This window comes from Fistularia commersonii, chromosome 9, assembly GCF_037954325.1.
Source record: "Fistularia commersonii isolate RoL2024-O1a breed Wild chromosome 9, RoL_Fcom_v1.0, whole genome shotgun sequence".
In the NCBI taxonomy this organism is placed as follows: Eukaryota; Metazoa; Chordata; class Actinopteri; order Syngnathiformes; family Fistulariidae; genus Fistularia; species Fistularia commersonii.
This window is the reverse complement of record NC_141292.1, coordinates 18,179,633-18,199,373: the sequence shown is the minus strand read 5'-3', so window position 1 is coordinate 18,199,373 and position 19,741 is coordinate 18,179,633. Positions and strand designations below refer to the sequence as shown.

Sequence of the window (19,741 nt, the reverse complement as noted above, 5' to 3'; positions counted from 1 at the left end):
TATTTTGCTATATCTTAATTGTCTCCTATATTTATACTCAAATTAATTGATATTATTGTTGCGCTGCTGCGACAAAAGAATTTCTCTTTATGGGGATCAATAAAGTAGTATCCTATCTTATTACATTGTAATAAGTTTATTACATTGTAATAAGAGGGTTATCATGACACAGGTGCTTATTACGCTGTAATAATAGTGTAGCATGCAGCTGTCCATTATTACATTGTAATAAGCCATAGTCCAGCCAGTCTGTGATAAGTGTAGTTGTGCGTGCTTATAGGAAGTGAAGTCAGGGCTTTCTGGACAGTGAGATAAAATAGACTTTATTGACAAACGCTGACGAGCACTAGAGATCATGACGGGATTCAATCTGAGGTATTTGGGACGGGGACGGGAAGAAGACGGGGGTGGTACTTTTATAGGGGTCCCCTAGGACATTTCAAGGACGCGTGGAATATCCTCCACTCTTTGCTTTATTTGTTGTTAACTTGTTTCTTGAGTAACATCCCCGGGATCCTAATAACCTGGGGTCTGTTCTTAGAACGCCGAAGTCTGAGCCAGCGGACGTCCACATTCCCTTCCCTCCCAGCTGAGGTCCTTTCAGTCCGAGGCGGGGACAGGGCTTAGCCCACCACCACGGTATCGTCGTCGGGGAACTCGTAGTAGGGCACTTCCAGATTGAGGGGGGCCGGGCCTTTGCGGATGCGCCCCGAGGCATCGTAGTGCGAGCCGTGGCACGGGCAATAGTAGCCACCGTAGTCGCCGGCATTGGCGATGGGCACGCAGCCCAGGTGCGTACAGACGCCCAGCACGATGACCCAGCTGGACTTGAGCACGCGGTCCTTGTCATGCTGCGGGTCACGCAGCTCGCCGATGTCCACTGCCTCCTCTGCGGCGATCTCCTTCTCAGTGCGGTGGCGCACAAACAACGGCTTCCCGCGCCACTTGAAGGTCATATTCTTGCCTTCGGGGATGTCGCTCAGCTTGATCTCTATCTTGGACAGCGCCAGCACGTCAGCAGAGGCGCTCATGGACGACACGAACTGCGTGACCACCGTCTTAGCGGCATACAGGCATACCACAGTGGTGGCCCCCGTCATCAAGTAGGAGAAGGTCCGCCGGGCCTCGCTGCTCTCCTGGGACCCCTTGTTAGGATCCTGGACGTCGGGGCGCCGGTAGTCCGAGAAGTCCGGGATACGAATGTCGGTGTGGGCGTAGCGGACTCCGGCGCAACCTGCAAGGCAAACGGGAAGCTGATCAGCGGGACGGCGGGCCTGCACACCTAGCAACAATGACGTCACTTCCGGTTCTGTTCTTTGACCTCCCAACCAATCAGATACAGCCTGGGAGCCGGTCACCGGGGTCCGGCTGGCGAACCTGGGGGGTGTTGAACCGTGACGGGGCGGTCGCCGGTTGAGGGCAGCAGTGCGAGGCGAGCACCCACAGTACGCCCTTCGGCATTAATTTGATGCGCAAAAAGGTTAACAAGCCGCAAGCAATAGCTAACGGGCAACTGGCCATGGGTAGGGGGTAGCAGTGGCTAAAAAGAGAGTAGCAGAAGCTATAGGTCAGCAAGGGAGAGCGTTAACCTATATACGGCTGGTGGGAGCTAACGGTCAACTGGGAGTAAATAGATAGCAGCTAATGGTAGCTAACCAACAGCTAATGATAGCGAAAAGGTAGCTAGCGGTAGCTAAAGGGCAGCTAACGATAGTTCACCTTGTTGCTTAACCTGTTTACCGACGACCTCGCAAGCTAATTATAGTTAATGACCGATTGTCGCCATGATAACGTCCCTGGTTAACGGTTACCGTCCGACCAGTAAAGAGTGAGGCCCAAAGAGGGCGACAATTTACCAGGGAAAACGCCGCTCGCACTCACCGTTGATGCTAACGGTCACCGCGGGCCCCGTCTTAGCGCTCTGGCCGCTCAGCGACTCCCGGGACAGGAAGCTCTTCTTCGGGTCCAGCAAGACCGTCTCCCCCTTGACGACCACCCCCGGGACCAGGGCTTTCAGCGGCCCCGCCACCGTGAACGCAGTGGCCTGCATGTACGGGGCGAAGGACCCCGAGCGAGCAGCAAGCGACATCATCTTACCAGGCAGCCGCTGACGACCTTGTGTAACTGAACCAGGTGACGTGGCGTCACTTCCTGTCGCGGTAAGTCTTCTTCGTGTGCGAGTCTTTCCGGTGCGGCGACACCCTCGGAGCTGCATTACTGCCCCCTTCCTTCTGGGAAGCCTACGAGATAAATCGCACACAGCATTAAAACCACGTACAATCAAACCTGAGAAGAAGAGGAAGAAGAACAAACATGGCAGCTGGACCCCTTCATCATCATTATCCTCCTCCTCCTCCTCCTCCTCCCAACTGTTCATTAACCTCCGAGCTGGAGGCGGAAGATGGAGCTGCTCAGTGTAAATAAAGACTTTCTGATGATGACCCCCCCCCCCCCCCCCCGCGACCGTGTGTGTGCATATGTATGTATGTGTGTGTGTGTGTGCATATGTATGTGTGCATGCATATGTATGTGTGCCCCTGTGTGTGTGTGTGTCCCTTCATATTTATGCGTATAGATATATACGCCATGCATGCGTACTTGTTTGTCTGCACGGGTGTACCCCTGCAAATGTGCTTGTCTGTGTGTGCATGTGTTTGTGCACATTTGTGCACCACACACACATGTCTGTGTGTTCTCCTGCATATACATATCTTTATGTGTGTGTGTCTACTGCATGTGTGTCCATGTGCATGTGAGAGTGTCCGTGCATTTTATTGCGCCCCTGCATGTGTGTCCCTGCATATGTGTGTGTTACTGCACATGTGTGTCCATCTGTGTGTGTTTATGTGCCAGTGTATTTGCATGTCTCTCTTTACCCTTATGCCGTTGTGTCCGTGTGCGTGTGTGTTCTTGAATGTGTGTGAATCACTGTGTGAGTGTGTGTGTCACTGTATATTGGTTCCACTGTGTGTGTGTGTGTGTGTGTATGTATCCATATATGTCTGAATGTCGTTGTGTGTCCGTGAATAACTGTTTCTGCTTGTGGGTGTGTTTGTGTCGCTGCCTGTTTGTGTGTTTCCCTGCATAAATATGTGTCTCTATGTGTGTGTGTGTGCGTGCGTGCGTGTGTGTGTGTCGGGCCGCAGTGAAACGACACTGTGATGAATGGATTATGGGTTTTTAATGCCATCAGAGTCTTCTAGAGGAAAAGATTCCTAACTGTGTGGAGGAGGAGGAGGAGGAGGAGTAAACGAAAAGGACTGGGTTTTTCTCCTCTTGGTCTCAGTGAAGTTGGTATGGATGAACAAGTGAAGTAGTCCCTCCATCTGCTTCCACATTTACCTTCGCTGCAGCTGGTCCTGGAGAAGGTTGAGAAGAAGTCCAGGAGTGGGAGAGGGGGGAGGGAACCGGGGAGCGGAGAACCTGAAGGTTCTGGATTCCAAGCAGGGCATGGAGAGGTGAAGGAACCTGGCGAACCGTTCGAGAGTCCTGGAGATTTAATCAGAGTGAGACCTCTGGTCCTTAATGATTCCTCATGTCTGACACCTGCTACACACACACACACACACACACAGACATGGATGTAGAAACACATTGACACACAAACACAAACATGGATACGCATATACAGTGATACACACATCATACACACGGACACATCCAGACATGCACAAACACACACACCCCCGTTGATGTTGTTGTTCTTCTCCAATAATTTCCACACGGAACCGATCGACGTCTCAATCCACATTCATATCACCATTGATTGTTGTGGCAACAAGCAGCCTCCCCAGCAATTGGCTGCGCCGGAGGGCGGATCTGTTCAGAGCAGATATGAAGCAGGAAGTACCAGGATGTTCCAGCAGGGGACTATAGTCAGGATCAGAGGGCTCTCCAGATGAGGCGGAGGGTGAGCAGCTGTATTTCTCTGAGGTGTATAACTCAGATCCTGTCACGTGGAAATCTACTCTGACGCTGGACACCTGGGGATCTGCTGGCTCCCGCTTTATTACATGGTCATTAGTCCTGCCTCCCTCCAGGGTTTGTTCCTGATAGGCTGTTCAACGTTCTGTTTAAACACAACACAGAAATGTGACAATACCCTGGTAGTTTCAACAAGCTACCATTATATTTGGCAGGAAGTCATTGTCTGTCTGATCAGGAAGTACCCGTCTGATTAGAAAATACCCATCTAATCAGGAAGTACCTTTCTAATTGTGAAGTACCCATATGATCGGGAAGCACCCGTCTAATCATGAAGTACCCATTGGATCAGGAAGAACCTGTCCATTCAGGAAGTACCCATTTGATCAGGAAGTACACATTGTTCAGGAAGCACCAACTGGTCAGGAAGTACCCGTTTGATAAGGCAGTACCTGTCTAATCAGGAGGTACCTGTCCATTCAGGATGCACCCATTTTATCAGGACATACCATGTGATTTGGAAGTAACTGTCTGATCTGGATGTAGCCTTTTGATCCAGAAGTATCCATTTAATCAAGGAGTACCTGTCCAATCAATAGGTACCCATCTGATCAGGAAGTATTTGTCTGCTCAGGAGGTACTTATCTGATTGGGAAGTACCTGTCAAATCTGGAATCTGATCAGGAAGAACCTGTCTGATCAGAAGGTACCCATCAACTTACTACTACTTGTTGGAATACTTTAAGAACCCTATCTGGTAGGCTAGCTGTGTGAGTGTAGCTTCTCTCATTCAAACCACTGGAACCAGAACTTGGCTGATGTCAGTTATGACCTGTTATGTTTCCGTCCCCAGTGGTACCAAACAGAACTCTTAACGTTCCTGCGCTGGTTCTGCACCATCCTAATGACATTAGCTAAGCTACAAGATTCAAGTCAAACCCTATATATCAAGCTAACGCAGCTTGTTGTGGCTATGATCTTTAAAGCAACTTTGAAAGAGGGGTTAGCTTTGTAGCTAGCTAGCATACAGCCCCCTGTCATCTCTGTGGAGCATGATAGCAGCTGTGTCATCCAAATGATCTGCGTGCAAATGGTCCGCTTCATTCCCGTATGGTTTAGTATAATTGGTGAGAACATCAGAACCCCCAGCAAGGCTTGGGGTCCTCCTGGGGGTAAAGAACCCTGAAGGTGCTTGGACAGTCCATCATCAGTGCAGAACGATCTCATGGGGCCAGCATGAGATGCCGATGTCTGAGGGAGCACCTCGTCCAGCAGTGATGTTTGTAGTGATCCAACCAATCCTGGATGATGGACAAGGCTCCTGGGAGAAACACCTGCCTGGAGACTTCATGTACGAGCACCACTGCTTCTTTGTAGGGACCACCTCCATCACCTAGGCACTGTCTGGAGATCCACATCTGAAACATTGTCAGATGTTTTTACAGACATTGTCTATACATTTGTTGGACACTGTCTGGATAGAGACTCGATGTTTGTTAGATGTCTGTATGTCCATATCTGGACACTGTCAAGGACATTGTCCGGATGTTGGTTAGATGTTGTCTGGATGTTTTTCGGACATGGATCTTGTCCACCTTTGTGAGATGTTGTCTGGACATCCACATCTGGACAACAACGGTTTGTTTGACACTCAATGTTGTCTGGAGGTTTGGTTCGATGCTGTCTGGACATAGTTGGACGCTGTCATGGACACTGTCTGGATGTCCACCTTTGGAAGTTTGTTAGATGCTTTCTGGATGTTTGTTGGACATTGTCTGGACGTTGTCTTCAGGTTTTCTGGAGGTTGTGTAGATGCTCTCTGTTCTGTAGATGTTATCTGGACATCAATATCTGGACAATGTCATGGAAATTTGTCCATGATTGTCTGGACCGGGGTGCTCACACTTAGCATGCAAGCTACTTATAAAATGACCAAGTCAAAATGATCCATCCACAACAAAAATGCAAAACATTCTTTATATGTACCTTGCATAACCGTATGAGCTAATATTGCAGAACACAAAATAATTATGCACATTTTTTGTCAATACCCAAGTTCACTCTGATGACTTGCACTGAATTGAATCATCATCCGGACAGTAGCTGCTTACAGCCGGCCTTATTAATGATGACGTGACTCACCCGGAACAATGCTTTGGTTGCGGCTTTCGCTTTTGAAGTATGTTGTGTGAAAGGTGACTGGTGTCCGGACAACTGGGATTTTTAGTTCCTTTACCTTTCTCTTTCTCAGCTCGCTTTTCGGCGGGATATCCGTGACGTATTTTCCACGAACGGCCCGAAAATGCCGCTCCACATTACCCATCTTTGGTATTGCGATGTTAGCAGATGAGGCAAAAATCAATTCGAAAATGTCATTGTGAAAAAAAGTCCTCCTCCCATTCGATATGAAAGTGCCACGTTTTTGTCTTCTTACTTGGTCCAACTCCCCCACTCATTTTATACTCTTTTTTTTTTAAGTTTAAGAGAACAAAATGAGGGCTAAAAATTGAAGCTAACTTGCTGACTAGCTTGTTAGCTTTGCTGCGCTTCGTGCCGTTGTTTGTGCATGTGCAGTGACCTCAGTGTCAGAAAAAATCAGATGTTATCTGATCGGCTGCCCTGTATATCAATCAAGTGACGGGATGGATGATAGGCTAACGTCTATTTTTTTTTAATGCCATGCGATCTACCAGTAACACCCTTGCGATTGACGTATTTAGCACCCCTGGACTGGACGTTTGAGGACACTCTCATTGAGGTTGCCTAGATGTATCTTAGATGCGTTCTGGATGTTTGCTGGACATTTGTTAGATGTTGTCTGGACATTTGTTTGACATGGATGTATCTATCTCTATGTGTTTACATCATGCGTGTGCGTGTGTGTGTGTGTGTGTGTGTGTGTGTGTTGCTGTCTGCATTAGCAGTAGAGCCCTGTTGAGATGTTCAAGTTCTCCAAGCCTCCTCTCTGTGGATGGGAGCTGCTAGTGCTTTGAAGAACCCTGTTCCTCTGGCTCCTCTGAAAGTCTACCATGAAAGGCCTGTTTGAAGCTGCACACACACACACACACACACACACACACACACACACACATACACATGAACCAAGAACGTAATGAGTGCGTGTTCTGACTTCTGATGTTCTCGTTCAATGCGGACAATTTGTGTGTGTGAGAGAGAGAACCTGAACGAGAACCACACACTTCAACTTTCTGATCAGGGGATTAATGAGGCACCCCATGGACACACACACACACACACACACACACACACACACTGGAAATCTATCTATCTGTGTGTGCTTGTGTTTGTGTTTATACTGTATCACACGTAGTGATACAAACACACAAAAAGGGACACAAACTTTCATCCTATTACGTTGTTGTTTCACTAATGACACATGATTACACTGTTGTTAACTGCTGTTATAGTTATTACACCGCTGCTAACTTATTACACTGTTATTACAGTCATTATACTGTTGGTGCACTTCTTGAGCCATTGTTACACTGTTGTCAGACATTGTTATACAGTTGATAGACTGTTGTCAGGCATTGTTTTGCTCTTGGTACACTGTTGTTAGCCATTGTTATACTGTTTGTACATTGTTGTTTGCAGTTGTTACACTATTGGTACACTATTGATAGGCATTGTTATATCGTTGTTAGCCATTGTTACACTGTTGTTAGCCATTGTTACACTGTTGGTACGATGTTGTTATCCATTGTTATACTGTTGTTGCCCATTGCTATACTGTTGGTACATTGTTGTTCGCCATTGTTACACTGGTGGTACACTGTTGTTGGGCATTGCTTCACTGTTGTTAACCATTGTTATACTGTTGTCAGTGTTGTTAGCCATTGTTAAATTGTTGGTACACTATTGTTAGCCATTGTTAAATTGTTAGTACATTGTTGCTGGCCATTGTTATACTGTTGGTACACTGCTGTTGACCATTGTTAAACTGTTGTTAGCCATTGTTATGGTTGTTGCACTGTTAACATTGCCAACATTGTTAAAACATTGGCACGTGGTATTACACTTTTATCACACTAATTACACCTTTTTACACAGTGGTTACACAATTTTTACACAATTGTTACTGTTATCATACCGTTGTACACCATTGTTATCTGATGTCACGCTTATTACAAGTTGTTACGCCATTCACACCGTAGTTACACTTATTGCGCCATTATTACTGACGTTGTCCATTGTTACTGTTACACATATAGGAAGACAGGAAGTGTATGATTGACAACCTTCTGTCCCGCAGGCATAACAAAGGTGTCCTATACATGTGAACCTGCCTGGAGGTCAACTAATCAGTCTGTTGATCAGCAACTGGTATCGGTTATTGATCGGTAAATACCCGTCAATCTCGTCAGCCATCGAAAGGGATATTGAAACATGCTAACCAGTAAGATGTGAGATTGATCCGTTGTCTCCATGACAACGCTTTGGGTTCCGATCGATTGCCGGCAGCAGCTTCATCAGGGAGGTTATTGATCAGCCTGTAATGGGGAGGGAGGGTTATTGATCGGCCCCTATCAGCCACTCGACAAATCCAATTCCATTACTGGCAGGTGAAGAGGACATATTGATCGGGTGATTGGGGTTTTTACAGTGAAAAATGGCTCCATTGATTCCGTGATCGGATCCGGAAGGTTCTATGAAGGAACCGGATAACGGCCAAAGGGCAGAACCAACTTTGACTTATCAAGGACCTTCCGAAGATTACAAAATTAGATCAGATGACTGGAGATGACCATTCAGGAATGTTGTAGAAAGTCTTCAAAACCACAGGAAAAAATCTGCAGAGGGGAAGCCCCCAGAGCCCCTGGAACATCCAGGCTCTGCTAGAAGGTCCAATGACAGGGCTCAACCGGAAGCAGGAATCCTGTTGAGAACCATGAGGAGGTTCTGAGTGAAGACCTGCTGCAGGTCTTAGCCCGGAGAGCCTTGAATCGCAAAGCACCTTAAGGAAGAGGTCAACTACAGGAGAGGAACCACACAGGAATTCATGCAAGAACCTACAAAAGGAGAGGGAACCCAAACTAAACTAGAGAACCCAAACTAGAGGGTACCCAAACAAGGAGAGGGAATACATACAAGAACCTAAACAAGAAGATAGAACCCAAACTAACCAAGAGAATCCAAACAACAAGAGAGAACCAAAACTGTAGAGTCCAAAAAATAAGTGGGAACCCAAACAAGAGAGAACCCAAACTAGAACCCGACAAGAACCTGATAATAAGGTGCTTATTATCACCACTGTTGATGGCTAGATGGTCCTTCCTTCCTCACTCTACTGCCTGGGTTCTCTGGACGTTCTCCACGTTCCTCCAGTCTAAAAGCCATCAGTGGCCATTGAAGACTGGAGATGGATGACTTACAGCTGGCTGTCCAGGTTAAGCCCTAGAGGGGAAATGAATGAATGAATGAATAAATGAGTGAGTGAGTGAGCGTTGCAGGGTCCTGTTCAGATCTTCCTGATCTCCAGAAGGTTCCTCTTAGATCTAAGGTAAACAGGAAGTTGCTTCGTATGCTTCCTCCTACCTCCTTCCTCTTACTTACTTCCTACTTCCTCCTCCCGTGGCGGTGAAGCGAAGGCGTGATGTGACAGATTGAGGTCGGCCCGTTGCCGTGACGGCGCTCTGCTCTGCCATCTGCTCGCCTGTCACTCCCGCCACCCACCCATAGGGGGCGCCCTCCCTCCGCTCCGGCGCCCACGGCACCCACACAGATGTCTCTCCGACGGGAGGAACGGCGCCAGATGTGGAACCGGGCAGAAGAACCCGCTGAACCTTGGCGGCCAACAGCTGCGCTGGCAGGAAGTGATGTAACCATGGAGACACCATGGGAACGAGGCTCTTCAAGTCTCAACAAGATGCCCCTCACAATGTAATAGATTACAAAGTCATCCTTCATCCAAGGTGTAAACATCCAGAACTACAACTGTCTGAAATGAAGCTACAATCATCTGAAGAAGAGGTGACCTCACAGAAGGTACCTGGAGCATTCTCATCTGCCCGACCCTCCGCCAATCATCTCCAGCTTTGGATCGCGGTCCTTCTGACCACTGGTCAGTAAACCTTCACAGACCAGCCCTGGAACCTCCAAAGAAGAACTCCAGCCTTCTTCTCCAGCCTGAAACTGAAAGGTCTCATTGTTCCCATGACAATGACAGCGCCACACACAGCCAGCTGGTCCTCCTGAAAACATCTGACCTTCATCCAGTCTTCCACCTCCAAGGGGGTGGAGCTTGTAGAGCGACCCCTATCATGTGACCCATTAAGATGAGGCGGAGGTCATTGACCTGTCATTAGGGTGAGCTGGAGGTCATTGAATTGCTCCCATCTAGGACTTGTCAGGATCGGTTGGACCTCGTAGACCCGGCGCTGCCATGTGACTCATTAGGATCAGGTGGAGGTTTTTTGATCCGCCTCCATCTTGGACTCGTCAGGTGCTGGTATGCCTCAGGACTGAACCATAGCAGAGAAGTTGTTAAACAGCATCCTCTCTGGTGAATGCTGGTGGTTCCATAACTGTCCATATCAGGACCTTTGAAGGAACATCATCAGTTCTCCAGGTAGGGAGCGGTTTCTCCGAGGTGGCAGGTGTGTCCACTTTGTCTTCAGGGGAGTTGTGGAACAAAGGAGTGGGTGATGTACCCTTCACGTATAGACATAGAATGTGGAACCCCCCACATAGATCAGAGAATCATAGGAAGAACAAAAGAGCCGTACGTTCTGCAACCCCTTAAATTTATGTATTCATCTCCCTCCTTCCAGCGGGGAACCACTTCTCGCCACAGGACGCTAATGGACAATGTTCTCCCGTGTTCCTTTCAGCTTCCATCTCTCAGGTATTAGCAGCTGGCGCTGGAGAACCCAGTGGTCTTTATCACTAATCCCTGCCGGTAATGGCTGCCAGCTGTTCGCTCCGAACAATGTGTGTGTGTGTCTGTGTGTGTGTGTGACACGTCACCTCCGGTCTCTATGCTCTTCTTTGTTTTCAGACTGAGAGCCGGGAGGTTCTTCTGGACTGCAGATGAGGACCTGTGTCCCAGGTGGTCACTTGTTGATCGGATGATCAGAAGATTAGATCTGACGGTAAATTATCCTGTTTCTCAAAGCCGTTCATATTCCTTCAGGAGAACATGAAGTACCTTCACAGTAGGTTCTGTGTCCAAGTCAGCAGGTTGGAACACAAAACTCCACTGGTCTACGGAGGTCACACCGTACTGCCTGTTTGGACTGGAGGTACCGTCCTGTGACCCAGGGATCCACAATATGGCCACCAGGGAGTGATGGCCTCTAAACTTCTTTGCAGTGGTGATGGACAGGTGGACAGATTGGGTCAGGCAGGAACCTCCATGTACCATGATGTTTTCAGATGGTATCGTGATCTGGCGAGAGCAGGGAACTTGTGTAGGAACATCTAGAGAGGTGAGGGTATGCTCGGGAAATGAGAGGACACTCAGGGATACATGTGTGTGAATGAGAGGAACCCAAGTGGAACGGTAAGGCTACAGGGAGTGGAGATGAAGACATGGAGGTCCCTCTTTGGGAGTGAGGAGGATGGAAGGACAGCACAGTTTGATGTTCTGGAGATAAGGTCACACTTATCCGGAGATGGTTTGGGCATGGACAGAGAAGGGATGGAGAAGATCCAGGTAGATCGAGGATGCTGAAGTTGGAGCTGCCAGGCAGTAGGTCTTGAGGAAGACTAAAAGGGGGTGTGCGGACAGGAAGTTAGATGGAGGGCGATTGGCCGTGGCACCTTCTGAAGGGAGCAGCCCAAAGGAAAAGAAGAATCACCTGCACCTCACAACGGCTTCCCCTTTCAAAGAACATTGGGGGTGGGGGTGGGGGGGGGGGGTCCACAGCGACATCACAACTTCTTCTTTCTCAGATTTGACTCTGGGCTGATGTCACTCTACAGGTGTGATATCACATCCCCTATGTGACATCACAAGGTAGGAAGTGCAGGGAGGATGCAACCTGCACTGCTCGTCATCACCGTTGCATCATGTGATGTCACTGTCATCTTGTCGCCGTGACACCGATTGGCCTATGATCTCCCAGCACAAAAAGACTGCGGGGCAAACCACTGTGGATGTCAAGCCTGAAATCAGCAGAGGTCACCACCCTCCACATCACCTGCCAACGCAGAAGTGCCGCAGCCAAGATGGAGGTCGAGGAGGCAGCATTAGCTTCCATCTGCCATTATTGCAATGAGAAGTACTACGGTCATGCGGCGAGAGCCGCTGCCTCCGCCCAGATGACATTTGCCCATCCTGTTTACACCTTCTTCCATGCCTTTGGCAACCTGATGCAGGGGCGGATCGAGGAAGCCACTCTCGAACTAGACTCCATCAGAGACGCTCAGGACATGTCCCTCTGTGCATCCATGACTCTCGTCTTCGCTGAGACGAAGAAGACCAGCCCGGACAAGGAGACCATTCAGACGCTGGAAGAGGAGATAAACAAGTTGAGGGCAAGTGCGTCTCCTCAGAGTTTGTACCATGTTGGGATGTTTCTCTGGTTCTTGGGACGGAGTGACGAGGCCAGGGCCTGCGTGGAGCGCATGCTTCAACTATCAAGTGGTTCCACGGAGGGGCTAGTTTTGAAAGCCTGGATCGACGTGACGTCCGGAAAGCACACCAAGAAAGCAGGGAAGTTCTTTGAAGGCTTGGGTGAAGGTCCTGGTGTTTTTGCGCTAATGGGAAAGGTGGAGTTCTATGAATGTCGCCAGAATTACGCCCAGGCGCTGGAGGTGGTGAATCAAGTCATCATTAGCTTCCCAGGGTACTTGCCTTCCCTCGTCAAGAAAATGAAACTGCTGCTGAGCCTGGAGGACTGGGAGGGAAGCCTGGATGTGGCCCAGAGGCTCTTGCAGCTGGATCACAGTCACCTTGATGCGCTGCAGATGCTGGCGCTGCACTCATCTTGTCGAGCTGGGAACGTTATCAAGTTGAAAAAAGAGCTCTCGGACCTCATTAAAAGCCTGGACACGCTTGAACCGCACAACCCTGAGCTCTATTACAGGATGTCGCTCCCATTCACTCGCGTTTGTGGACGAAACAAGGAAATCATATACCAAACATCCAGGATGGTGAAAACGGCCTTTAGTATGGCGTCAGATAACTCAGACTTTGCAGCGGAGCTGGGCTACCAGATGTTACTTCTTGCTCGGATAGACAAGGCCAGGAGGTGGTACAAGACCGCCGTGACTTTGGACAAGGTGGGTTTTTCCTCTTTGAGCGGAATCATCCATTGTCAGCTGGCGGAGGGACAACTGGAAGATGCCGAACAATGCCTGGACTTTCTCACGGCACTCCAACAGTCCTTTGGGAAATCTGGGGAGCTACTCTACCTGCATGCCATGCTGGCAGTAAAGAAGCAGCGTCCGGCGGACGAGGTCACAAACCTTCTGAACGAGGCGGTGGAGACTCACATCTCGGCGCTCCAGGGTTTGTCATTGGGAGCCGAGTACATGTGGAGACTCAACCCTGAGTTCCTGCTGGACATTGTCAAGGAATATCTCGCTCTGTGTCCAACGAAACCCGATGTCCAGGGCCGACCTCCCACCCCTCATCTCAAGCACTGCTCCTCACTCCTGAGCACTGTGGTCCAGTGTGTTCCCAGCCACATTCAGGCACGTTACCTACTTGCGAAAGTCAGGTATCAGTCTGGGGATGCCGAGGCTGCTCGGGACACTTTACACACCTGTCTGGACCGCTGTCCTTCTCACGCAGATGCTCACCTTTTAATGGCCCAAATCCACCTGCTGCAGGAAAACTTCACGTCTTGCTCCCAGGCGCTGGAACTTTGTCTCAGCCACGACTTTGCGATCCGAGAGCTGCCGCTGTACCACCTGATCAAAGCCCGGGCAAGGAAGAAAACGGGCCATCTGGCCGAAGCCATCGAAACGCTGAAGACGGCGGTAAGTCTTCCAGGCATGCGTGAGTCCTTGTCCCCGTCCAACGAGAGGTTGAGTCCTGCCGACTGCGTCTCGGTGTTCTTGGAGTTGGCTGAGGCCTTGTGGCTTATCGGACAAAAGCAGGAGGCGGCCAAGGTAATGCAGGACGCCATCAGTGAGTTCTCAGGCTCCCCGGAGGAGCTGCGTGTCACCGTCGCCACCGCGGACCTGGCTCTGGTGTGCGGCGACGTCGAACTGGCATTAAGCGTACTCAGGGATGTCACCCCGGAGCAAGCCAATTACATTGAGGCCCAGGAGAAAATGGCAGACATTTATCTGAACCACATGAAGGACAAGGAGCTCTTCATGAGCTGCTACGAGGAAATGGTGAAAAGGCACCCAAATCCGAGAACATACAGTTTGCTGGGCGATGCTCACATGCGGGTCCATGACCCCGAAAAGGCCATTGAGGTTTACCAGCACGCGCGAGTGGACAACTCAGAAGATGCTGTTTTGGCTCGTAAGATTGGGAAGGCCCTGATTAGGAGCCACAGCTACATGAATGCATTGCAGTACTATGAGTTTGCGCTAAAGAGCAAACAACTGAACTTCCTGTGCCATGAAGTGGCCGAACTGCTGCTTAGGCTGAGGCAATACGAGCGATGTGAGAAAATCCTGAGCGAGGCCGTCGCTTCTAGCCCGGTGAACGAATTGCCGGTGCTCATGGACATGTGCCAATGTCTTGTCCTGCTGGCGCAGGTGCAGAACGAGGTGGGCAAAGGAGAGGAAAGTTCCCTTTCACTACAGCGAGCCCAAGAGATGCTGGACAGGGTGCTAAAGTGGGTGGAATCAGAGCAGCCGAGTGCGGTCGCCAACGGGAAGCGCCTTGCCGCGGAGATTTGCACCAAGGTGGCAAAACAGTGCACTGCCCAGGGTAGCTCCAAGAATGCAGTGGAGCTCTACGCTAAAGCCCTCTTGCTTGACGCCACTGATCGGCGGGTTAATCTCGAACTGGCACGGCTTTGCCTTGCTCTTGACGACCTCGATGCTTGCAAGGAGAGGTGCAGTGCCATTTTGAAGGTGAACCAGGATGACGAAGATGCCATTCTGATCATAGTGGACCTTTTGTTCAGGAAGCAAGACAATGACCAGGCGATCCTCCACTGCCAACGGCTCCTGATGAGGACACCGGACAGCTACCCGATGCTGTCGCGACTCATCAACCTGCTGCGGAGGGAGGGTAAGTTGGAGGAGGTGCCGACGTTTCTGGAAAAGGCCCAGAAACATCGTTCTGGAAAAAACACGAACACCGGATTCAACTTCTGCAAAGGGCTTTACCTTCGCTACGCGGGCGATGCCAACGAGGCCCTGCGCTGCTTCAACATGGCACGGAAGGACAAGGACTGGGGACAGGAGGCGGTGTTCCACATGGCTGAGATATACCTGAACCCAGACATTGGTGTCATGGGGGGCGTGGCCTTCAAGAGTCTGTACAGTGACACCACGAATGCCGCTGAGAGGCAGGTTGCGGCGAGAACAGCCGAGAAGCTGCTGAAGGACTTCAACCCCCAGACTGCGGGTGGATACACGCGGCGCCGTGTCCTGGAGAGCCTGATGGCGACCAGGCAGAGCTCTGACATAGACAAAGCCATGGCTGTTTTCACTGAGATGGCGCAGAGTGAGGAGAACTACCTGATGGCAGTGTTAGCCATGGCCAGGGCTAACATGATGCTAAACAAACCTCCTCAGGCCCGCAAGCTGCTGAAGCGAGTGGCGAAGGTGAGCTGGAGCGCTAAATACGCCGAAGACTTTGAGAACATCTGGCTGCTCCTGGCTGATATCTACATCCACTCAGGGATGTATGACATGGCTGACGACCTTTTGAGGAGGTGTCTGAGTCACAATAAGTCGTGCGGTAAAGCCTATGAGTACCTGGGCTACATGAAGGAGAAAGAGCGCATGTTCCGTGAAGCAGCGCTCAACTACCAGCTGGCGTGGAATCACACCACTCGGACCAACCGGACTCTCGGCTACAGGCTTGCGTTTAGCTACCTGAGTGCTAAGAGGCCCATCGACACCATTGACGTCTGCCACGAGGTCCTCGCCGCACACCCCAGGGATGCCCAGATCCGGGCGGACATCTTGGAAAGAGCGCGGGCCTCTCTAAAGCCGCGCTGTCTACCCGTACCTTTGATCGATGCCTCATCCACGCCGCTGTCATCGCTAGCCGGCGCCACTAGCGAGGATTCGCAGGTGTTCTCGCTGGTGGATTCTCCTAACTCGGGCCCGCTAACCAGCTAAAGTCTGACTAGCTGGCCCCGCAGGTTTATTTTCAAATAAACAGAAGTTTGTTAGCTGTTACTGTTACATGCTAATCCTGAAATCTGTCCATGACTGAAAACAGATCTGCGACGGTACCTTAGGTTTGACCCCAGCGATGCTAGCCCCTGGCGGCTATGGTTTTGATTTAGCATCCAGCGGAGCCTCGTCTCTAATTCCCCGTCTTTATGAGAGATGAGAAAGGAGGTCGCGGCGGTGGCGGCGGCTAAGGCCTCCCGCGCTCTGCTACCGCTCGGTACGCTTATCTTAATTGATGGCAAGCTATTTCTGGCTGTAGCCCTCCACATCACTCTTCCCACCCCAACCCCCATACCCACCGATTCACCCGTCAGCGCTCCTGGCTCTCCTCCCACGCTTCCCACTGCCACTCGCCGTATCGCCGTGGTTACTGCGAGGTGATTTATAGGCAGGGTGTACTGGTCTCTATTATGGAAATAGCTAGTGATGCTTCACATTGTCAGAGATAAAAGGGGGGGAGGGGGGTCAGGACACACACACACACACACACATACATCATCAGTGTGTTCTTCTAGAACATCTTCTGTCATGAGGTCCCCCCCCCCCCCAAAAAAAAACAAACAAACAAACAAACTGCAGGCTAATGTGATGAATGGGAGCAGCAGTGAGTGGAATCTCTCCTGGTTCCCCCCAGTTTCCCTTGTTCCCTTGTCTTCTCCTTGGTTCCCCAAGTTCCCCTCGGTTCTTCAGGTTCTCCTCAGATTCCATTGGCAAGGACCCTCCTTCAGGCTCTTGTAGGTCTGCAATGGCTTCCTCTGCTTTCCAGCCCTTCCACCACCTTACTTCCTCCTTCTTCATCCCAACATCCTCCCCCTTTCTCGTCCAAAAGGGAGACAGTGATGAGGGCCAGAATGATGAAGATGAAGATGGAGGCAAAAGAGCAACCGTCTGGTTCCTCTGAGCACCAGAACCATCCAAAGGGTGGTGCTTTGGCAGGGAAAAGCTAGAGAGTTGGTTGACATGAAGCAGAGAAGGAAGGGGGGAATACTGTGTGTCCAGGAGACCAGGTGGAAAGGTAGTAAGGCTAGAAGCTCAGGAGCAGGTCTTAAGTTGTACTATCATGGTGCTGACAGGTAGATGAATATAGTAGGAGTTATCTTGAGGCAGGAGTTTATGTAGAATGTTCCAAAGGCGCAAAAAATGTCAGATAGACCTATGAGTCTGAAGCTAGAAACTGAAGGCGTGATGCTAAATGGTGTCAGTGGCTATGCGGAGTGGAGAAGGAGAAGTTGTGGAATGGGTGAAGTGATGCAGAATATCCCCTGAGGTGAGAGAGTGGTATTTGTGGATATGTTGGTGTAGGCAATAGAGGTAATGAAGAAATGATGGGCGGGCAGGTTTGGTATCCACAACAGGAACGCAGAAGGACAGATGGTGGCAGACTTTGCAAAAAGGATGGGAACGGGTGTGATGACTACTTTTTTTCCAGAGGAGGCAGGAACATAGGGCAACTTATAAGAGAGGTAGAAGTACGCAGGTAGACTACACCATATGTAGGCTCTGTAATCTGAGGGGCTGCGGGGATTTTGGCGCGCTCGGTTGTAGTAACTTGTGACTGTCGTGATGGTACCTCATGTGATTTCTTTCTTAATATTTGAATCCCTTCATACTAATTATGTCGGGCAAAAAAGAAAGCGGTCGGAAGAACACGTACAATACGGATTCACATGTATGACGGAACGTGATTGGAATCGATGTCCTAACTGCATGATTTGCAAAGACAAGATGAGCAATTCTAGTCCGGCACCGGCAAAACTAAGGGAAGGCTTCCTTCAGCCGCATGGAGATGGGAACTACAAGAAGGGAGCCAGATTCGATGAAAAGGCTACTCCGCCTGTTCTTTGTACCCATCAACGAACCGATCCTCCATCCAATAAAGAAGGGTTCGGTGAATGCGCATGTAAAACAGGTGGGGTTCAGTACCTCCAACAAGGTTAAGAACCACTCCCTGACCACCTAGAGTCTAGGTGGTCAGGGAAATCTCCCAGGTGACTGGATAACTACAGCTGATGTGATCAGGGAGACTAAGGAGAGTACTTGGTGTTTCCTCTGGAAGAGAAGTAGATAAAGAGACTTGTTGGTGGAATGAGGAAGTGCAGGAGTATATACAGAGAAAAAGGATCGCAAAGCAATGAATTGGAACACTGAGGGGCCTGAAGAGAACAGACAGAAGCAAAGGGAGATTCCATGCAAGGTAAAGGTTGAAGTGACAAGGGCCAAACAGGGCACATGATGATTTGTATGCTCGGTCGGACAGCAAGGAGGGATAGAATGATTTATACATGTTGGTAAAACAGAGATAGAGATTGAAAAGATGGAGAGCAGATTCGGGTGATTGAGGATGGAGAGGGAAATGTATTGGCAGATACTGGAAGAGTGATGGGGAGAGGGGAAGAGCACTTTAAATGTCAGATTATGAATGTGGAAAATGAATGAGAGGGAATGATTGAAGAGGTGGCTATTGTAGACTACGAAGTAGCAGAGATTAGTCAAAGTGGAGTGAGGAGGCTATTGAAGAGGATGAAGAGTGGAAAGCCAGTTGGTCCTGATGATACACTGGTGGAGGCATGGAAGTGTTCAGGAGAGGCAATGGTGAAATTTCTAAGAGAGTGAGAAGATGCCTTGGGAACTGAGAAGAAGTTTGTTGTTGCCTGTTTTTAAGAATAAGGGGGACGTCCAGAATTGCGGCAACTATAGAGGGATAAAGTTGATGAGCCATACAATGAACTTATGGGAAAGAGTAGTGGAAACTAGATGGAGTGCAGAAGTCAGCATTTGCGAACGGCAGTATGGCTTCATGCCATAAAGAGTACTGCAGATGCAGAATTGCTTTGAGAATGCTAATAGAGGAGTACAGAGAAGACCAGGAAGTCTAGAAGAAGACCAAAGAGAAGATTTATGGAGGTAGTGAAAGAAGACATGAAGTTAGTTAGTGTGAGAGAAGAGGATACAGAGAGGGTTAGATGGAGGAGGTAGACTATGTAGTCTACATACCTCTGGAGGATAGCAAACCAAAGGAGAAGAAGAAAGAAGAAGTGGAGTCTGGGAGGAATGAGTGAAACTTCTTCTGAACGGATGAATCTCTTCCCACCTTCAATCAATCTTTTCCTGAATGAATCTTCTTGAATCTTCCTGAATGAATCTTCTTGAATCTTCCTGAATGAATCTTCTTTGAATCTCCAGAATTAGTGAACCTTTTCCTTTCCTTCTCCTGGGCTGGTGGAGGCCACCATGGCCTGTTTTGGGTCACAGACCACCTTGAAACATTCACACACACATTGACACACACACACACAAACACACACACACACACACACACACACATACACCGTTTCTGTCTTGACTCGGCTCTACGCCTCAAGAACAAACTGTTTTCAGCCGTCATGTCCTCCTAGAAGTATGGTGTGTGTGTGTGTGTGTGTGTGTGTGTGTGTGTGTGTGTGTGTGTGTGTGTGCGCGAGTGTGAGGGTGTGTTTGCCGCAGGTAATCACAGTAATTGAAAAATGTGTGTGAGAGACAGAGACTGTTTGCTCTG

General features: G+C 49.5%; 1 protein-coding gene and 1 pseudogene across 1 annotated transcript; one reads left to right on the top strand and one right to left on the bottom strand.

Moving 5' to 3' along the window:
- Positions 1-296: 296 nt before the first annotated feature.
- On the bottom strand, positions 297-2,150 carry uqcrfs1 (ubiquinol-cytochrome c reductase, Rieske iron-sulfur polypeptide 1). The gene is made up of 2 exons (XM_086152951.1): positions 1,882-2,150; positions 297-1,234 (listed from the first exon to the last, which is right to left on the bottom strand). Exons 1-2 carry the CDS (start codon positions 2,090-2,092, stop codon positions 624-626), a joined length of 822 nt encoding a protein of 273 aa, XP_086009077.1. The 5' UTR covers positions 2,093-2,150; the 3' UTR covers positions 297-623.
- A 9,964-nt stretch (positions 2,151-12,114) lies between these two features.
- LOC147231516 (tetratricopeptide repeat protein 21B pseudogene) lies at positions 12,115-16,149 on the top strand (annotated as a pseudogene).
- The last annotated feature ends 3,592 nt before the right edge of the window (positions 16,150-19,741 follow it).

Bases quoted from the DNA above. Each gene is read 5' to 3' on its own strand.
- uqcrfs1 (XM_086152951.1), bottom strand. From the start codon at position 2,092: ATGATGTCGCTTGCTGCTCGCTCGGGGTCCTTCGCCCCGTACATGCAG. The intron at 1,235-1,881 runs GTGAGTGCGAGC...TTTGCCTTGCAG, and splicing joins GGTGACCGTTAGCATCAACG to GTTGCGCCGGAGTCCGCTAC.